This window comes from Entelurus aequoreus, linkage group LG01 (genome assembly GCF_033978785.1).
Source record: "Entelurus aequoreus isolate RoL-2023_Sb linkage group LG01, RoL_Eaeq_v1.1, whole genome shotgun sequence".
Classification (NCBI taxonomy): domain Eukaryota; kingdom Metazoa; phylum Chordata; class Actinopteri; order Syngnathiformes; family Syngnathidae; genus Entelurus; species Entelurus aequoreus.
In genome coordinates this window covers 48,540,804-48,560,681 of record NC_084731.1, presented here as the reverse complement: position 1 = coordinate 48,560,681, position 19,878 = coordinate 48,540,804, and the positions used below count along the sequence as shown (strand labels likewise).

General features: G+C 39.8%; 1 protein-coding gene across 1 annotated transcript in view; it reads left to right on the top strand.

Annotated features, from left to right (window-relative positions):
- Positions 1-19,571, top strand: part of irf6 (interferon regulatory factor 6) — a 19,804-nt gene extending 233 nt beyond the window's left edge. The window contains exons 1-8 of the mRNA XM_062022952.1: positions 1-203; positions 319-497; positions 8,694-8,889; positions 9,220-9,318; positions 9,391-9,657; positions 12,558-12,950; positions 13,036-13,154; positions 18,808-19,571. The exon at positions 1-203 is cut by the window's left edge and continues 233 nt beyond it. Of these exons, the coding sequence (XP_061878936.1) occupies positions 324-497; positions 8,694-8,889; positions 9,220-9,318; positions 9,391-9,657; positions 12,558-12,950; positions 13,036-13,154; positions 18,808-19,038 (1,479 nt within the window). The 5' untranslated portion in view covers positions 1-203; positions 319-323 and the 3' untranslated portion in view covers positions 19,039-19,571. The remainder of the gene's footprint in view (positions 204-318; positions 498-8,693; positions 8,890-9,219; positions 9,319-9,390; positions 9,658-12,557; positions 12,951-13,035; positions 13,155-18,807) is intronic.
- The last annotated feature ends 307 nt before the right edge of the window (positions 19,572-19,878 follow it).

Genomic DNA, 19,878 nt, shown 5'->3' with positions numbered 1-19,878 from the left:
GACGAGTAAAGGCAGGAAGAAGGACACAAACACAGCAAGCGGTCGGAGACAAACGTGTTGTGAACTTCACATTTAAGCTTCGCTCGCTGATATCTCAAGTCGACACGCTTGTGGTAACAACGCAGAGTGTCGTCCCCCCCTTTTTTTTTATTTGGTGCGGAGTCCAACAGGAAAAAGGAGAGGCCACTTCCTGGTTGACGCAGGTATGTGACCTGGTTTAAATTCCCCGGTGTGCTTGAACGCAGCACAATTGTCAGCTTGTCGTTTAATGGCGACGATAGAAACACATACATTGTTGTCGTTTATTTGACATTTCAGTCGACATGTCGGTCACGCCGCGACGTGTCCGCTTGAAACCGTGGCTGGTGGCCCAGGTGGACAGCGGCAGATATCCCGGTCTGGAATGGCTCGACCGTGAGGCCATGCGCTTCAAGATCCCGTGGAAACACGCCACCAGACACACGCCCCAGCACGAGGACGAGGACACCATATTCAAGGTACCTGCTGCCACACACATGCCGAAATAGTTGGTGTCCAAACTGCGGGACGAGTTCACTTGTAGCCCGCAGCTCTTTTTTTTACTGGCCTTGATTTCACACATGTCGTTTTTGGTCCATTCGTTCTGCTGGTAGGGTTTTTTGGTCCAGTGTGAACGCAGTCCTGGACCAAACGTGTGTACCAAGACTGCTTGAGGGATGGGTCTCGACTTGAGCTGGGCAATTTTTGCAAAAACCTAAGGCTATGTCTACACTAAGCCGAATAACCCCTTAGACCAGGGGTATCCAAAGTGCGGCCCGGGGTCCATTTGTGGCCCGCAGGTAATTTTTTTAATGGCCCCACGGCACATTCTAAAACTATGATTAAAAATAATCAAAACATAAAAAGTGGTATAAATCAGCAAAAAGGTGAAATGTAACAAGAAAATGTTACAATGTTTACCCGAATAACACAAAGCTGCCATGCAGGCTGTTTCTTTCTTTAAAAAAAAAAAAGAGATTCAAAATCAATGTTATTATGAATTATTGACTTATTCAAGGCTCCTTTTACATCACATTGAATATTCCACTTTGAGATAGTTTTTTGGGAAAATGTTGCATATTTTGTGTTTGCGATTTAAAAAAACAGTTAATTTTTTTTTTTTTTTTGAGGGGCCTAAAACAAACAAAACATAAACAACAATAAAAATTATGATTGACGGATAGATCTGAACTTGATCTTGAGACAATTGTGTTAAAAGTTAAAAATAATGTATGATTTATTTTTTTTAAACTTTACTGAGCAGGACCTTTTTGGATCCCCAATCATTTTAGTGGGACTTTTTTTTTGAGTGTCATTGCTCAAAAAATAATAATTAAAATCAATGTTATGAGTTATTGACCTTTTTAAGGCTCCAATTATTATATAATCCAAAATATTCCACTTAAATTTTTTATTGGGTGAAAATATTGCATATTTTGTGTTTTTTTTCCATAAGAAAACAGGGTTTTCTTTGACAAAAAGGGCATAAAACTTAAATCTTTAACAACTTTATATTAACAGATAGACCTAATGTTGATCTAGAGATTTAAACCTTGAATAATAATACCGAATAATGACACATTTTTTATATTTTTTTGACCAAAACCCTTTGATCAAGTCTAAGTGGAGGCATCAATGTACATTTTTTTAAACATATATTTTATTGGTTTTTAAAATAAAAAAGGTCAAAATGGCCCCCGCTTGCTTCAATTTTTCAGTGTGTGGCCCTCAGTGGAAAAAGTTTGGACACCCCTGCTTAGACGAATAATTATTTAGCCTAAGTCCCGTTTCAGCCACACTAAACCAGCGTTTAAGGTTCCCCTCCTCTGACAATTTTTTACATGGCTAAGTGTGCCGTGTATTTCTTGAATCTCCGGCTCTTAGCTTTGTATGGACTCATTGATCGATTACAAACTGAGTTTGGAGAGGAAGTAACGCCAGAAAGACCGCGCCCCACACAGGAAGTGTCTTCAGAAAGAACACGCCACAGCCAGCTTCATAATAAAGCGGTTTTGTAACTCAGAACTAACCACCGGAAATATGGAGGCGAGTCATCCAGACATGCCCGTGTTTCTCCTTCCGTCTGTACAGACGCTTGTGGAAATCACACATGAATACCTTAAGAGAAAGCGATTGCAGCTATTTTGGATACAACACTTCTCAGACGGCAAGAGAACTTTCGAATGTCCAGGTCAACTGTGATTATACTTAGCGAAAAACTTTATCCATTTGTCGAAGGAGAGACAACGAGAATGCGGGCTCCCGTCGATGTGATTTTAAAAAAGGTAGCGTGTGCTTTGTATTACCTGGTCGTCGAGGGAAAACTACGGAAAACATTGAATGCATTTGGAGTGGCAAAGCAGACTGTATCAGTTATTGTCCGCCATGTATGTCGTGGACTCAACGTCTATGTCCAGATTATATAAAGTCACCAAAAACGAATGGACAACGAAGGTGAAGGCAAAAGAGTGAGGCGTGTCCTGACCACATATCTAGATCCAGAGATTGATTGTTGTAAAATATTTTTTGTCACATTGTTTACTTTTACGTGTTTATTAAAGATTTGATTAATTTATGATGGCTCATGTGTGATTCACTACAATAGGGCCTCACAGCACACTGGATTCCAGTTCATTGAAATACCACAACACTGGATATTGTTCAGATAAGTTAAATTTAAGAACTTGCACACAGCAACACCGGAGGTGACTATGACGTGCGCATTTCCGCGCATGCGTATTAGGTCGCGTTGCGCCGGGGGAGGGGCATTATTGTGTGTGGACACGGATAAGGTTAGGTGGGATTTACCCTGGATAACCTTATCCGGCTTAGTGTAAACAGGGCCTAAATCACTATTGCCAGTGGCGGGCCGTGCGTTTCCCACTTAGGTCTTCGGTGATGTCCGACTTTATTACCTCTCAAAACACCATAATTTATGTTACCGCGTGACCATTGCTGGAAAAATACTATACAGGAACACATTTACGCATTACTGGGCATTGACTCACTTTAACAGTGTACAAAACTGGTTATTTTCTGGCACATTTAAAAAAAAATTTAAACGCACCAGCAATTAAAACATATCTTATGGAGTACTGTCAAAGTTAAAATTGCAAAAAACATATTAAAAGTGAAAATATAAAATATTTGAGCTCACAATTTATAGCACCTATTCGATACTGTATAAGCCAGGGGTACCCCTCGTCGTTGGCTTATTTGAGTGGAAATTTCGAGCATTTCCCCATTTCATCGCCAGAACAGCTGAGCTAGCTTCCGGGGTTGGCCAACACCGTCTCACAAGATGTAGTTTCTCTTTAAATGTCCTTCTTGAAAATGGCCTTGCAAATATATATCTGCCACCTAATCAACATTTTGTTCTCCTTCTCTGCTATCCCGGTCTGGCTATGGCGCAACACTTCCCGCTTCCTGCTAAATTGCAACTTGTGAATGGATACTCACTTTGGAATTGGCAAGTGAGTATCCAATCACAGTCTCATTAACATCAGGCTACTTAGATAGGCTACTGTCAACAACTGGTGATCTGATTGGCTATCACAACTGTCTCTCAACTGTGTTCTCAAATTAATCCGCTAACGGTCTCGATGAGTATCCAATCACATGACGCGTCAATGTCACGTTCAACATGAGGCCATCTAGAAGGCCTTACTGACAACAACTCGTGATCTGATTGGCTACCGCAATTATCTATCAACTGTATGTCCCCGTTCGCTTACAGTGCACGGAAGCCCGCATTGTTGATTCTGAAGGCCTCGGGCAGATTTCGTACAGCATGGCAACATAAGCTAGCTAAAGTCTGATTGGATACAAACTAAAACTAAAAACAACAGCACTGGAAGGAGCATAATATGACATGAATAATATGAATACTTTTAGATATGTAGGGAAAGTAAATTAAAAAAAATTATTTCATCTTTAATTATGATCATGATTTCTGATTATGTTAGGCCAGCAGAGAAGGCCTTGCTGGCCCTGACGGCGCACCACTGCTATTAATTGAACCTTCTACTTCGATTTTGGTCATTGCTCGATTATTGCACTCTCATCTGTGTTTATTCTCTAAATTAGAGGTGTCTAACTCGTTTTATTGAGGATCACATCGCAATTATAAGTTTGACTGTAACATTGAAAATATATGAATATAAATGAAATAGCCTCATTAAACAATTTACATATGCAACTCTTTAAATATATCTTGCAAATATATCGATTTAAAGTTAGTATTATTTGCAGACGACACGGCTGGGTTTGGTTCAAGAGAGATTACACAGAAGCTAATGCAAACAACAACAGAATAAAGGAACAAATTAAAGAGATGGTTTGACAAAAACAGACTATCCTTGAACTTCAGTAAAACAAGAATAAAGTTATTTTGTAACAGTAGAAGAGAAAGTCAAATACAAATAGATGGAGTAGACTTTGAAAAAGTAAACAACATTGATTATTATATTTTATACGAACATGATGATAACTTGCTGTGAAATCTCAAGTCAAGGTGGCAAGCAAATTTTTTTTTTTTTTCAAACAAAAATGCTTGGAACATCTTTTCGCATGATCAGATAATATTCAGATGCAAATGGATGCAGTATTTTTTCAGTCAAAGTTGAAAGAACAAATACATCTAGCCATAAAGTACTTTACTATTTCCAGCCTTTTGCAGAACATATTAAATGATGCAGCGGGCCACACTAAATGAATGATGTGGCGAACCTAGCTAAATGACGCGTCGGGCCAAATCTGGCCCCAAGGCCTTGAGTTTGACACATTTGTGCTCTACATGTTTGTATAATTATGCAACTAAAAATAACATGCATAATAACTACAGAATAAAGACAACTTCAGATGGTTTTCTTTGTCTTTCTTTGGCCCAAAATCGAAAAACCACATTCTGCAAATATGACAATATAAATATAAATATAGGGAAAAAAATGAATAATTAAAGGGGAACTGCACTTTTTTTTTTTTTTTGCCTACAGTCTTTTTTGGGGGCCATTCTAATTTGTAGAAATCAGCTCGTTGTTGGTGGCTGGCAATTCAGCTAATTGGAGCAATCCATTCTGCTGCTAAATCACTTGGAAAATGCATCCAAAAAACGCTAACAATACTTAATTTATACATTCCGTAACCTGTATATCAGGCATGTGATTTTTCCGTCTATAGTCGGAAATCTGTCTTTTTTTATCTCTGAAAAAATATAAACAGTTATTTTTCGTTTTTTGCCACCTACAATATGTGTTTAAAATTTTGATCCGTCTCTTTGCCATACTTGCCAACAACTACGGTTTTCCCGTAATGAGTACGGTTTTTGATAATCCAGTGTTATAAACTACGGTTTGGCTGTTAAAATGATTAACTTAAAAATCGAAGCCATGAAGCGAAGCAACTCCATGGGCAGGAGACAAAATATGATCAATGATGATTGGTTGGTTTGCGTACAGTATAAGAAAATCCATGATTGGTTGGTTGGTTTACTATGATGAGTCATGATTGGTTAAGATTAAGGCAAAACATTACGGACAGGCCAATCAGAAGAAAGATAGGGCAGGAAGGGAAATCACAACAGACATCCCAAATGGCGACGAGAGAGTCGGAGAAGAGAAGAGGGAATATTCAAGATTTATATATTTGAAAAAAACTAGTGTAAAATGGCAGAGGGATTCTCTTCTTTAGATGTTTCTTTTAGCGATGTAGACGACGTCCAGGAAACCCACAATGCGTCTACTTGGCCACATTTGGACAAATGTATGCGTCTGGATAAAACAATGCCCAAAACATAAATTTTAGTTTTTTACCATGTAAGTCCAAATCAAAACTGCTCTCGACATGGAAGAAGTGGAATACACATTTAAGAACACATGATTGTGGCAGACGTGATGACTTTTGCTACAATATAGCCTGTCTAAATGCTACATTTTATTTTCATTGGTGTTTTAGAACAAGACAGTAGCTGACAGTTTGTTCATTATTTCTACTTTTTATATTTTGACATTGAATAGTTGAATAGTTTTGAAACATAAACAACATGACTGCAACATATTTGTTATTTCATGCTATAAATCACAAATGGCTATTCAGATAAAGGAAGTTAGCTAATAGAATAAACATTGTTTGTACTCTTTATGATTTTTGCATTTTGAGCAGTTAGAAGTGGAGAAGGAGTCCCCTTGTCCCTCACCTTTTGCATATTCACAAAGTCATGACGACGGATGTATTTTTTTTTAATGCATTCTAACTCGTAAATAAACTTAAATAAAAGTCAGTTTCCAACTGATCCAATGAGAACAAACCACTGTGACTTGTAATCTCAGGTGGGATGGCCTTCTCTGTCCACTAGGAGACAGTGTCATTGGTACAATTTTATTTACAAAGGCTCTTGTGGGACTATTGCCCGAGTACTAAGGCTGCAGCTAACGATTATTTATCTATAGATTATTTTTCGATTAATCGGTTAATCTATAGATTATTTTTTTCGATTAATCTATAGATTATTTTTCCTTTTACCGATTATTTTTTTTATTCAAAATGAAGATGAAAAAATAAATGTAGGCCCGTTTTTTCAAAAGGCATGGCTTTTATTTACAAAAAAAAAAGAAGTATGGCCACTCAGTCAACATTGACAACAACATGACTAAATATTCTGTAACAATGTAAACATTTAAAACTTTTAACATTTAACAAAATTAAAAGTAGCTTATTTGCTTTTTAATGTGCAAATATAAAAGTCAACATCCAATGCCAATCTTAATATTCTGCAATAGTATAAGCATTTCAAAAGTAAAAGTATTGCTTATTTTGCTTTAAAATGTGCAAAAATAAAGATAAACATCCAATACAAAAAAGTGCAAAACGAAATATTCTGTAACAACAGTGTAAACATTTCAACAAAAGTGAAAGTATTGCTTATTTGCTAAAATGTGCAAAAATAAAGATAAACATCCAATACAAAAAAATGCCAATCTAAATATTCTGGAGCACTGTAAACATTAAGTATTGCTTTTAAAATGTGCAAAATAAACATCCAGTCCAACACAGTACACAATAACCAATTCTACTCATTCCAGTGAGTGACTAACAGTTGTAATGAAGAAAGGTTAGCATGTGTACATGCTCTGGTTCTTTTCATGTTTACAATATTCCCAGCAGCTGAAAATAGGCGCTCAAAAGGGGTCGATGTGGCTGGAACTGAGAGGTAATTAGCCTTCACCTCAAGCCAGGACTGCGAGTGAGCTGAGCTGCAGTTTAAGTTTCTAGAAGGTCAACGGGCTCATAGTGATGTTACTAGTAGTTGACTGGGAGGTGTTTATTATCATTTGGGGAGAGTCCGCTGCCTGATGCTCACCTGCTAAACACCTATCTGCTCGACGCTGAAGCGCTGACTACATGCGCTCTGAATACGCACTGCTGATTGGCTGATAATGCTTTCTGTGTACCAATCAGATGGTTGTGTGGGTGGGACAATGCTGGGTGCTGAGACAGAGGCTGACGGAGCAAAGCAGCTCGTTAACACTTTAGCTTTAGCTTAGAAACTCGTTCGGTACACCCCCGTACCGAACCGAAAGCCCCGTACCGAAACGGTTCAATACAAAACACGTACCGTTACACCCCTAGCAGATACAAATGACACATTCATGTTTTTGTGTAATGATGACAACGTATGCTCGCGCGGACGATTGACTAGTTGATGGTTTTCTTTTCAAATGTTCGTTCATAGCCGTTGTGCTGCTATGATAGGCCATTTCCGCTCGACACAGTGTGCATACAACAACATTATTAGGCCGTTTATTGAAATACTCCCACACTTTTGACCACTTTTGGCATGCTTTTCCCCCCTCGCTCGCACCGCTCACATCGTCTGCTTTGATCGTCTGCTTTGATCGTCTGCTTTGCGCTTCGCCATGACGGTAGTGTGATGTAAATATGCGACGCGTCGACGCACAAAAACGGCGTCGACGTATTTACGTAACCGATGACGTCGACGCTTCGTTTCAGCCTTACCGAGTACATTTGTACATTGATTACACAAAGAAGTACGTACAGCTGTTGTTCTCTGTCCCTATTGCTCCCACTGAGCTGGGAAAAAAGCTTTTTGCTATGCAGCTCCTTGTGCTTGGAACATGTTACAAAGAGACTGGAAGCTGACTGAATTGTTATCCTTAAATGCTTTTAAATCTAAACTGAAAGGAGCCTCAGTTAACTGTTTTACTTGATGTCCATCCTGTCATTTTAATGTGAATGTAATTTTATGTGTAACTTTGCTGCCTCTTGTCCAGGACTCCCTTGAAATATATATTTTTAATCTCAATAGGATTTTTTTCCTGGTTAAACAAAAAATGAAAAATATGATCACTTTTTAAAAGCAACATCATGCTAGGTTAGCCTGTTGGCTAAAGAAAACAACATGATCAAATATGTAATTGTCTGTAGCTGACAGGCGGAGAGCTAAGCTTTGTTTTAAGATGTGAAGTGAAGCCTGCTTTTAACATATGGGTCAGAGGCTTTATTAACCCTTGTCATGCTGTTCCTACACGACACACTGTTTTACAGTAGAAAGGTAGTGTACATCATTGCCACCATCCTCTATTCCTTCGGTTGTTACTGCTCGTGTGACTCATGCACAGTTTCAAACATGTGGCATTCCCACGGTCATGTTCCTTCAGGCGTGGGCTGTGGAGACGGGAAAATTCCAAGAGGGAACCGATGAACCCGATCCCGCCAAGTGGAAAGCCCAGCTCCGGTGCGCCCTGAACAAAAGCCGGGAATTCAACCTCATCTACGACGGAACCAAAGAAGTCCCGATGAACCCCGTGAAAATATACGACGTCTGTGACATCCTGCAGCCGCTCAGCAACCCAGGTAATGGGAAGATGACACTTGAAGCCATGAACAGTATTACAGTATCCATTTCATTGTTGTCTGTTATGTTTATGTTCATGTTTTAAATCCTCTTCAGTGCACAAGTGTGATTCCTCTTTTCCTTTGTCGCTGTTTTTCTGTCTTTTCCTGAAATTACTTTCTTCAGGCTTTTGTTGCTTTGGCGTACATCGGGCAGCTATTTTATAGTTCATTGGCGCTGCTTTCTCTTTGTATCCACCCATCCATTTTCTACCGCTTGTCCCTCTTGGGGTTGCGGGGGTTGCTGGAGCCTATACCAGTTGCATTAATGTCTACTAAATGAAACCACAGGTTCTGCAGACGCTGGTTCCTGGACTCCAGGCGAGGAAGACGGCGCTGAGGAAGACGTCCCAAACACACCAGAATCTCTTCCACCATACCCGTCCAACGGTGGGTGCTTATCATATATCACATGAAACACAAACCAACGAAAATGGCTGACTTATTTTCTTCTTCAAACAGTTACAAGTCCTTCTCCTCTTATCCTGTGGTCCCCTATGGGCTCCGAGTCCTCCATGCCGCCCGCAAGTGGCCCCCCTTCCAATGAAGGCTGGCCCAAAGAGGAACCGGGGAAAATTTGGCCTAAGCAGGAGCCGGTAGATGTGGAGATGCAGCCCCCAACCCTCATTGCCATGCCCCCCGTTACTATGTCGGATCAGGCCATGCAGGTGACGCCTTTAGTGGACTCTTTCTTCGCTTCTCCAGAGATGTGGATCAGCTCCCTCCCAAGTAAGTGTGTTCTATTTGTACCTGTGCTGAAAACTGCAGACATTTTAATAAAACTACAACAGTTAAGTTAAGTTAGATTCGATTCGATCCAATTCCGATTCCTGGGGTGATGATACCATTCACAAGTGATTCTTGATTCAACATCATTCTCAATTCAAACAGATTCTCACAATGTATTATTTGGTATAAATATAAATGAACTTATTCAAAACAAGTTACAGGTTAGAAAAGTTCCTTCTGGTTGCATGGAGATAGCTTAAAAATGCATTTTAAACATTGATTCGTATTAAAAACGCATTTTAAACATTAATTCGTATTAAAGACGCATTTTAAACATTGATTCGTATTAAAAACAATGTTCTGAAAATTATGAATGGATTTTAGAATTGGAATGAATAAGAATCGCGATTCGGATGTAAATTGATTTTTTTGTGCACCCCTAATAGATGTATTGTATTAATCTATTGAGGAAAGAAGTTAAGGTAGTATTAGTTGGCAGCAGCCAGCAGAGGCACTGTTGAGTCAGTCTTATCTAAGGCGATATATATCCATGCTATGGCACAATTCTATTCAATGCAACACTGGCATGGAAACCGGAGTTCAGAACATTCAGAGACATTCTTCAATTAGATTCAAAATGACAATTAAATTAGTAGAACATATTTAGAATTATTTCTAATAATAATAATAATGATATTAATAATACACAGAACTAGGAATTGCTTGCGAATGCTAAAAAACTGAATTGAAATGCTAACAGTTAGTACGCTAGCAAGGTAGGGTCACGTAACAAAATATGACTCTTAGGTGTATACCACCTAAAATGAGCCAAAAAGCTGGCATACTAACATGCTCATTAAAGGGGCTGTTTTCAACATTTACACAAATGCCTAGAGGGTGCTAACTTTCCAATGTATTTTAAGCGGCATATGCCACCCTTTTGCGGCTTCTAGAACATAATGATGTAACTACGTACGTACGCAACACGTGCAAGCGCACTAACTTTATGTGTTGTTTGCTCATGATAGCGATTAGTTAGTGTTGGCTATCATTGAATGTATATTCTATCACAACATGATTGCAAATTGTTTGTTGCTTCTCTTGGACTGCTTTTATTTCTGTGTACGCGCTCCCTGCACGTACATGCTGACAAGACAGTGTGAGTGACCGCCGTAAACACAAAATATGTTTTTCGGGCTGGCAAAAAAATTTAGTAATTGTGGAACAATATAGATGGATTTAAAACAAATGTGTTCTGTTAAACCCAGTGGCGGCTGTGCATTTCACACCTCTGCCTTCGGTGATGTCCTATCTGGTCCGACTTTGAAAAATACCACATGACCACCACAGCTGGAGAAATACTATACAGAAGCGCACTACATTACATTGAATACCTCCATGGTGTACAAAACAGGGTAGTTTGTCGCGCATTTAAAAATCAATAAACCCGCATCGGCAGTTAAAACAAATTAACGTGGTACCGTCAAAAATAAATAACTGTAAAAACACATTAAACGTGACAAAAAAAAGAAATAACATTTTTGAACTCACAATTTTCAGCACCTGTCGTAAGCCGTTAGCCAGTGGTACCGCTCATAGTTGGTTGATTTGATTGGAAATGGCGGACAAACAATTTCATCGGTTGGCCGACCGTGTCTTACGAGATCTAGCTTCTCTTCAAATGTTCTTCTTGAAAATGGCTTTGCAGTAAATATCTGCAACCTAATTAATGTTTTACTCTTCTTCGGGCATGGTGTGTTAAAAAAGCAAGTCTGCTAGCCAAGTGTGGTTCGTTATGTGTGCATAGCACTTCCTGTTTTCACAACTTGTGATTGGATTCTCTCTTGTAATCACATGTGAGTATCCAATCACAATCCAATGTTACGTTCAATGGTTCATGTGGCAACCTAGGGAGGACTACTGACAACAACTCGTTATCTGATTGGCTATCGCAACTGTCTATCAAGTGTATGTGCCCTGTTCGCTGACACTGCACAGACCTTGATTCAGAAGGCCTTGGCAGATTTATTACAGCGCTAGCAACAAGCCAGCTGAATTCTGATTGGATGAAAGCGCTAGCTTTAAAAGCTGCAACACTGGAGCCTAAAATGACATAAAGAGAATATGATGAATACTTATTATATATTTAGGGAAAGTAAATACAAAAATAAAATTAGCTTTTATTAATTTATTTATCTGAGATAGGCTCCAGCACCCCCCGTGACCACGAAAGGGACAAGCGGTAGAAAAAGGATGGATGAATGATTTGTTAGGCCAGCAGAGAAGCCCACCACGAATGTTGACATTCGGTAACTGTGTTCCTGTTATATTTTTTGCTTTGAAAACTGTAACTGTGGAAGTTGCAAACAGCCCCTTTAATATGTGTGAAATTATATTTGACCCTGAGGCTGTGAAATTAGCTCAAGAGCTAGCATGTTAATATGAGCATGCTTGCAAGATAGTCAAGTAACAAAATATGACTTTTAGATTTATACCTGTAAAATTAAAGTTAGCATGCTAAGTTGAAGTAACAAAATATTTGACTCTGGGGTGTATACCTGTAAAATTAGCTAGTTAGTGTGCTAATGTTGGCATAGTTATGCAGTAACTAAAATTAACAACGAACATTTTGACTTTGGATTGGTTTTAATTGGTTGAGAAATGTGAAAAGTGTACATTCGTTATAAATGGGTGAAAAAATTACCGAAAAATTTGGATTTCCTGAAAATGTGGGAATTTTGGGAAAATAAAAAAATTGTACCCCACATGACTTGGATAAACATTTTAAAAGTAGAACAATTTGAATCGGAATAAAAATGTGGGAGGAAAAATTGATTGAAAAAAAGGCAAAATAAGATTGATTAGCCTACTATATGTAACCTTTTGCGTTTTTAACACAGTGACCGACCTGGAGGTGCAGTTTCTGTACCGAGGGAGGGAGATGTGTCCCACCATCACCGTCAGCAACCCACAGGGCTGCAGGCTCTTTTACGGCGACCTGGGCCCCATGGTCAATCAGGAGGAGCTGTTTGGCCCCGTCAGCCTGGAACAGTTACGCTTCCCCACCACAGAGAATATCACCAACGATAAGCAGAGGCTCTTCACAAGCCGCCTGTTGGATGTGATGGACCGAGGTCTGATCCTGGAGGTGAGCGGCCACGACATCTACGCCATCCGCTTGTGCCAATGCAAGGTGTATTGGTCTGGCCCCTGTGCGCCCAACCCCGCGGCACCAAATCCTATTGAGCGACAGAAAAAGGTCAAACTTTTTTGCTTGGAGTCTTTTCTCGGTGGTAAGTTCTCTAGCCCCGTTGTTGTACTCTTTCAACAGGAAATGCAGTTTTGGGTTACATAATTAGAATTGTGTTTGCAACATAGGTGTGATTGCCCACCAGCGCGGCCAAACGCCAAACCCACCGCAGTTTGAAATCAGCCTTTGTTTTGGAGAGGAGTGGCCTGATGGAAGGCCGACAGACAGGAAACTTATCATGGTTCAGGTGAGAACTCATGCCTTCTATGGTAACCATATCAGTCATGGATCAAATGATATCAGGCATGAATGGAGTACTTCACAAATAGGCGAGTATTAGTATCAGAATAAAAGTGTGATTGTTTGCATGATGCTGGTGATTTGTTCAAGATAAAATATGAACAGGTTGTCAACAGTACAGTAGTACCTTAAAGGCCTACTGAAATGATTTTTTTTATTTAAACGGGGATAGCTGATCCATTCTATGTGTCATACTTGATCATTTCGCGATATTGCCATATTTTTGCTGAAAGGATTTAGTAGAGAACATCGACGATAAAGTTTGCAACTTTTGGTCGCTGATAAAAAAAAAAGCCTTGCCTGTACCGGAAGTAGCAGGACGTCTCAGGTTGAAGGGCTCCTCACATTTCCCCATTGTTTACAACAGCAGCAAGAGCGATTCGGACCGAGAAAGCGACGATTACCCCATTAATTTGAGCGAGGATGAAAGATTTGTGGATGAGGAACGTGAAAGTGAAGGACTAGAGTGCAGTGCAGGATGTATCTTTTTTCGCTCTGACCGTAACTTGGGTAAAAGGGCTCATTGGATTCCACACTTTCTCCTTTTTCTATTGTGGATCACGGATTTGTATTTTAAACCACCTCGGATACTATATCCTCTTGAAAATGAGAGTCGAGAACGCGAAATGGACATTCACAGTGACTTTTATCTCCACGACAATACATCGGTGAAGCATTTTAGCTACGGAGCTAACGTGATAGCATCGTGCTTAAATGCAGATAGAAACAAAAGAAATAAGCCCCTGACTGGAAGGATAGACAGAAGATCAACAATACTACTATCAGGAAACACCGAATCAAACACTGGACCTGTAACCACATGGTTAATGCTGTGCCGCCTGTCGAAGCCTAGCAATGCTGTTGCTAACGACGCCATTGAAGCAAACTTAGCTACGGGACTTCGTCAGAGCTATAATAAAAACATTAGCGCTCCACCTACGCCAGCCCTCATCTGCTCATCAACACCCGTGCTCACCTGCGTTCCAGCGATCGACGGCGCGACAAAGGACTTCACCCGATCATCGATGCGGTCGGCGGCTAGTGTCGGATAGCGCGTCTGCTATCCAACTCAAAGTCCTCCTGGTTGTGTTGCTGCAGCCAGCCGCTAATACACCGATCCCACCTACAGCTTTCTTCTTTGCAGTCTCCATTTTTCATTAAACAAATTGCAAAAGATTCACCAACACAGATGTCCAGAATACTGTGGAATTTTGAGATGAAAACAGAGCTGTTTGTATTGTGATACAATGTGTCCGAATATTTCCGCTTCAACCATTGACGTCACGCGCAAACATCATCATACATAGAAGTTTTCAACCGGAAGTTTCCCAGGAAATTTAAAATTGCACTTTATAAGTTAACCCGGCCGTATTGGCATGTGTTGCAATGTTACGATTTCATCATTGATATATAAACTATCAGACTGCGTGGTCGGTAGTAGTGGGTTTCAGTAGACCTTTAACTAATTCTGTGGCGGTGCTCTTATTTCAAAACACTTGTATTTTAAATCAAAGTCTCATTTAATTGATGCTTGACCCTCCCAAACCAGCACAATTTTTACATGTAACATGCCTTTTTAAAAGGTAAAACATAAATACTGTATGAAAAAAAAATACAGTAGAATGTACTACAAACGACTACAGTAGTTTTATGGAGTAATCATCATCAATCTTTATTGCAGACCTTAAGATCCATTTAAACATATAAAAAACAGAATATAATACATTAAAAACAAAACAATAAAACATACATTAAAAACACAAAACAATAAAACATAAAAACAATAAAAAACATAAAACCCAAATGTCAGTTTCTGACATACAAACATGTGTGCCAATGATTCCACAGTCCAGATGAGTACTTAACAGAACTGCGGCCAGAGTTCGTTATCACAGAGATTATGTCATTTTCAGACTCAGATACCCTACACATAAACTTATACATAATGTTGCGTAGCAACGCTGAAAAAGTGGGCACCCCAACACTAACAAACATCTGGCTTGCACTGGAGCTTCTTGGAATTCCCAGGAGAAGCCTCATACAGTCATTATAAGCAACCTGCAGTTTCTGTATGCTTTTCTGCTTATACTTTACCCACAGGGGGGAAGTATACAGAGGAGTGCAATAGGCTCTGAATAAGTTTATCTTTACATCATATGTACAATAATAACATTTCTTTCTCAGCATGTAATCATGTACAGAATTTAACTTGGAGAGAGGACTTCTACGTTATCGCCTTCAAGCTGCTTCTGCGTCTAACACCATCACCAGCTAATACATATTTTCATGGATACATGTCTGTACTTTTGATATTTCAACATCCTTTGCTGGCATTATAATCTCTTTCTGTTTCAGTACGGTGCAGACTAGCAGTGCTACGCTCAAATTTCTAAGCAAAGTTAGCTATTCACACACTCTTTATTTTTGTGTTGATTTCTGGCTCGGTTGATAGAGTGGCCGTGACACTGGTTTTGGGTTTTGTGTATATTTATACAAAAGTGTATGTATATATGTGCAGTGTTTCCCCCAGAAAAATTGTTAGTTAAGGTGGTGGGAGGGGGTGTCGCCCGGGATAGGCGGCCGGACGGGGAAGGTGGTGGGTGGGTGGGTGGAAGGAACAATGTAACTCGGCCTGTCGCCATCACGTCTCCACCTGATCGCTGCCACCACAGCCTGGGGGGGCAATAGACTGGGTGTGGGGGTGTGTGTGTCCAAAACCAATGAAGTTGGCACGTTGTGTAATTCGTAAATAAAAACAGAATACAATGATTTGCAAATCCTCTTCAACTTATTCAATTGAATAGACTGCAAAGACAAGATATTTAATGTTCGAACTGAGAAAATTTAATTTTTTTTTTGCAAATAATCATTAACTTAGGATTTAATGGCAGCAACACATTGCAAAAAAGTTGGCACAGGGGCATTTGTACCACTGTGTTACATGGCCTTTCCTTTTAACAACACTCTGTAAACGTTTGGGAACTGAGACCAATTTTTGAAACTTTTCAAGTGGAATTCTTTCCCATTCTTGTTTCATGTAAAGCTTAAGTTGTTCAACAGTTCGGGGTCGCCATTGTGGTATTTTAGGCTTCATATTGCGCCACACATTCGCAATGGGAGACAGGTCTGGACTACAGGCAGGCCAGTCTAGTACCCACACTCTTTTACTACGAAGCCACACTGTTGTAACACGTGGCTTGGCATTGTCCTGCTGAAATAAGAAGGGGCGTCCATGATAACATTGCTTGGATGGCAACATATGTTGCTTCAAAACCTGCATGTACCTTACAGCATTAATGGTGCCTTCACAGATGTGTAAGTTACCCAGGCCTTGGGCATTAATACACCCCCATACCATCACAGATGCTGGCTTTTGAACTTTGCACCTATAACATCCGGATAGTTATTTTCTTCTTTGTTCCAAAGGACACAACGTCCACAGTTTCCAAAAACAATTTGAAATGTGGACTCGTCAGACTACAGAACACTTTTCCACTTTGCATCAGTCCATCTTGATGAGCTCAGGCCCAGCGAAGCCGACGGCGTTTCTGGGTGTTGTTGATAAACGGTTTTCGCCTTGCATAGTAGAGTTTTAATTTGCACTTACAGATGTAGTGACCAACTGTAGTTACTGACAGTGGTTTTCTGAAGTGTTTCTGAGCCCATGTTGTGATATCCTTTACACACTGATGTCTGTTTTTGATGCAGTACCGCCTGAGGGATCGAAGGTCACGGGCATTCAATGTTGCGTGCAGTGATTTCTCCAGATTCTCTGAACCTTTTGATGATATCAATGACCGTAGATGGTGAAATCCCTAAATTCCTTGCAATAGCTCGTTGAGAAATGTTGTTCTTAAACTGTTGGACAATTTGCGCACGCATTTGTTCACAAAGTGGTGACCCTCGCCCCATCCTTGTTTGTGATTGATTGATTTCATGGAAGCTGCTTTTTTTATACCCAATCATGGCACCCACCTGTTCCCAATTTGCCTGTTCACCTGTGGGATGTTCCAAATAAGTGTTTGATGAGCATTCATCAACTTTCTCAGTCTGTTTTGCCACTTGTGCTAGCTTTTTGAAACATTATACAGCCAACATTTGCTGCATAACAACAGCAGCGTAAGCTAGCATTAGCTTACTCAATGCGCCGCTAAAATAGTCCGTCAGGGTTGGTGCTTATAATAACAATATCACTCATATTTGGTCAATTTTCAGCTCATGACATGTAAATAGATTATTGTTGGCGGTTTTCTGGATGTTTTTAGAGAGTATAAGGAGTGCAAAAGAAGACCCTACATCTGTTGACTCATTTAACTATTTATTTACAATTTAAAAAGCTAAGTATGTGTTTTTGACTTGCATAAGGATTGTGAATGATAAACACCACATCTCTTTCAAATGTTTGCGTATTTCCAGTATGACTGATCTAATATGGTCAGAGTGCAGAAGTGTTACACCAGTCACGTAGAATCTACCGAAATCACCAAATGTGTTCGGAGTGGAATATTCAAAATGGCTGACTGAATTTGTGGCATTTTGTGACATTTTAGATGGTATTTTCACATACTTTGCAGATTGTAAATACAATTGGTTATTGGTTTAATGCAGGGGTGTCAAACTCATTTAATCTCAGGGGCCGCATGGAGGAAAATCTGTGTACACGTGGGCCGGACTATTAAAATCATGGCATTAAAACCAAAAAATTAAGACAACTTCAGATTGTTTTCTTTGTCTTACTTTGGCCAAAAATAGAACAAACACATTCTGATAAAAATATTACAATAAAATGTAGAAAAAAATACCGGCAGCGGTAAAGTTTAGATACATGAAGGAAAGAAGAAAGTGAATGAATGTTTATAACTGAATACATTTCTTTTGTATTATTTTTTTAATGAATTAACGTTTATGACAACCTTTTTCCAAAACACAATATAGAATGTGAGATATAACAGGATAATGCATACATTTATCATTTGTCTTCAAAACGCTTACAAAAAAGTGAGACCCCAAAAATGTACTGTGGGACCCCATTTTTATGACTTGATGGGGTCCTTGGGACCCCATTTTGAAAATTCCTAGCGCCAACACTGATGGAGTATTGGTGCGTGTAAAACAGCAGCAGGCGGCTGTGGCCTGCGGGCCGGTTCTAATACTAATCAAATATCATACCAGGGGCCATAGATAAGGCCTTGACTTTGACACCCCTGGTTTAATGGATAGAATGAAACACAAACAAGCCTATAAAGTCAACTTGTTTTTCCACTCTACTGCTACTTTAAGTTCCAACTCTTAAATGTGTGTGCTGACCACTCATGGTGGCAATGCAGCTATTGCCAAGAATAATAATAATAAAAAAAAAAGGAAACTACATCAGGAAGTTGCCTCCAGCCATAGCTGTTAATGCCAATGATTAGAGACCTAGGCAGGTTTGTAGACAACACCATTGGAAACTGTTGGGGACTGTGAGGTTAATTGGAAAATATATTATCATTTTGCTTATGTTCAGTCACATAAAAGGCTGCATAACTACAGAATAGCAACTTTGTACTTGACTTTAAATGTATCTTCTGTATCCAATAATCCCCGCCGCCTTGTTGCAGATCATTCCGGTGGTGGCCCGCATGATCACAGAGATGTTTTCTGGAGACAACACACGCTCCTTCGACAGCGGCAGTGTGCGCCTCCAGATCTCCATCCCCGACATCAAAGACAACATTGTGACCCATCTGAAGCAGCTTTATTGCCTCCTACACACCAATCAAGGCCAGGACGGCTGGGTTTTGCCTTCCGGCTCAGGCTTGAACCTGGTCCAGACCCTGCAAGGCCAGTGAAGACTGAGCATGCAGTAACCCGGAATCTTTACCACGAGTCTAATTTAAAAGTAAGCTAGCGATCTGGCTCTACAGCGTGCCTGTGCTGCATCTATGCACAGTTTGTGTAGCAGTGCTAGTTGAACGAGGGCAAAGTCCTGCCCGCTGCAAGGAAACATTTAGCATAGTTAATAAGTTACAGCCGTCACCATCTTTTTTTATTTAACTTGTCTTTGAGGGAGTGTTGTTGTTTTTTTAACCTATTTTTAGCCCCTGAATTGGAAAATATCATTCAAATGTTTTATTGTGCAGCTGCCAAAACAAGCATCTCCCTCATCGATGCTTGCATGTGACATTTTGGGAAAAAAATTATTTTTTGCATTCACTGTATATTTTAGCAGATCTTTGCATGAGCATGTGTATATACAAATGTATAGTTTTTAATCCATTTACGTGATGGATGCTAATGCACTTTGGGGGGCTAAATTCTGTTATGTGGCGCCTTTTTTCTCTGATTTTTATGTACAATAAAAATGACACTAGCTTTAACTACATTAATTTATTTTTCACTTCATGAGACTTCGTCTTCTGTACCCTCCAAGTAGACTTGTTGGCATGAGCCTGAACGTCTGAGTGCAACACTGCTGCCCTCTAGCGGCCCAATGGCGATGAAACATGCTGACAAAAATCCATTCAATTTCTACCGCTAGCCTATCCCAGGTGCATTTGGGCGGAGGTGGGGTACATCCTGGACAAGTCGCCAGCTTATCGCAGGGCCGACAACCATTCACACATTAGTATAAATATTTGACCTATACATATTAACATATATGTTTACAAATACAGTTAGGTCCATAAATA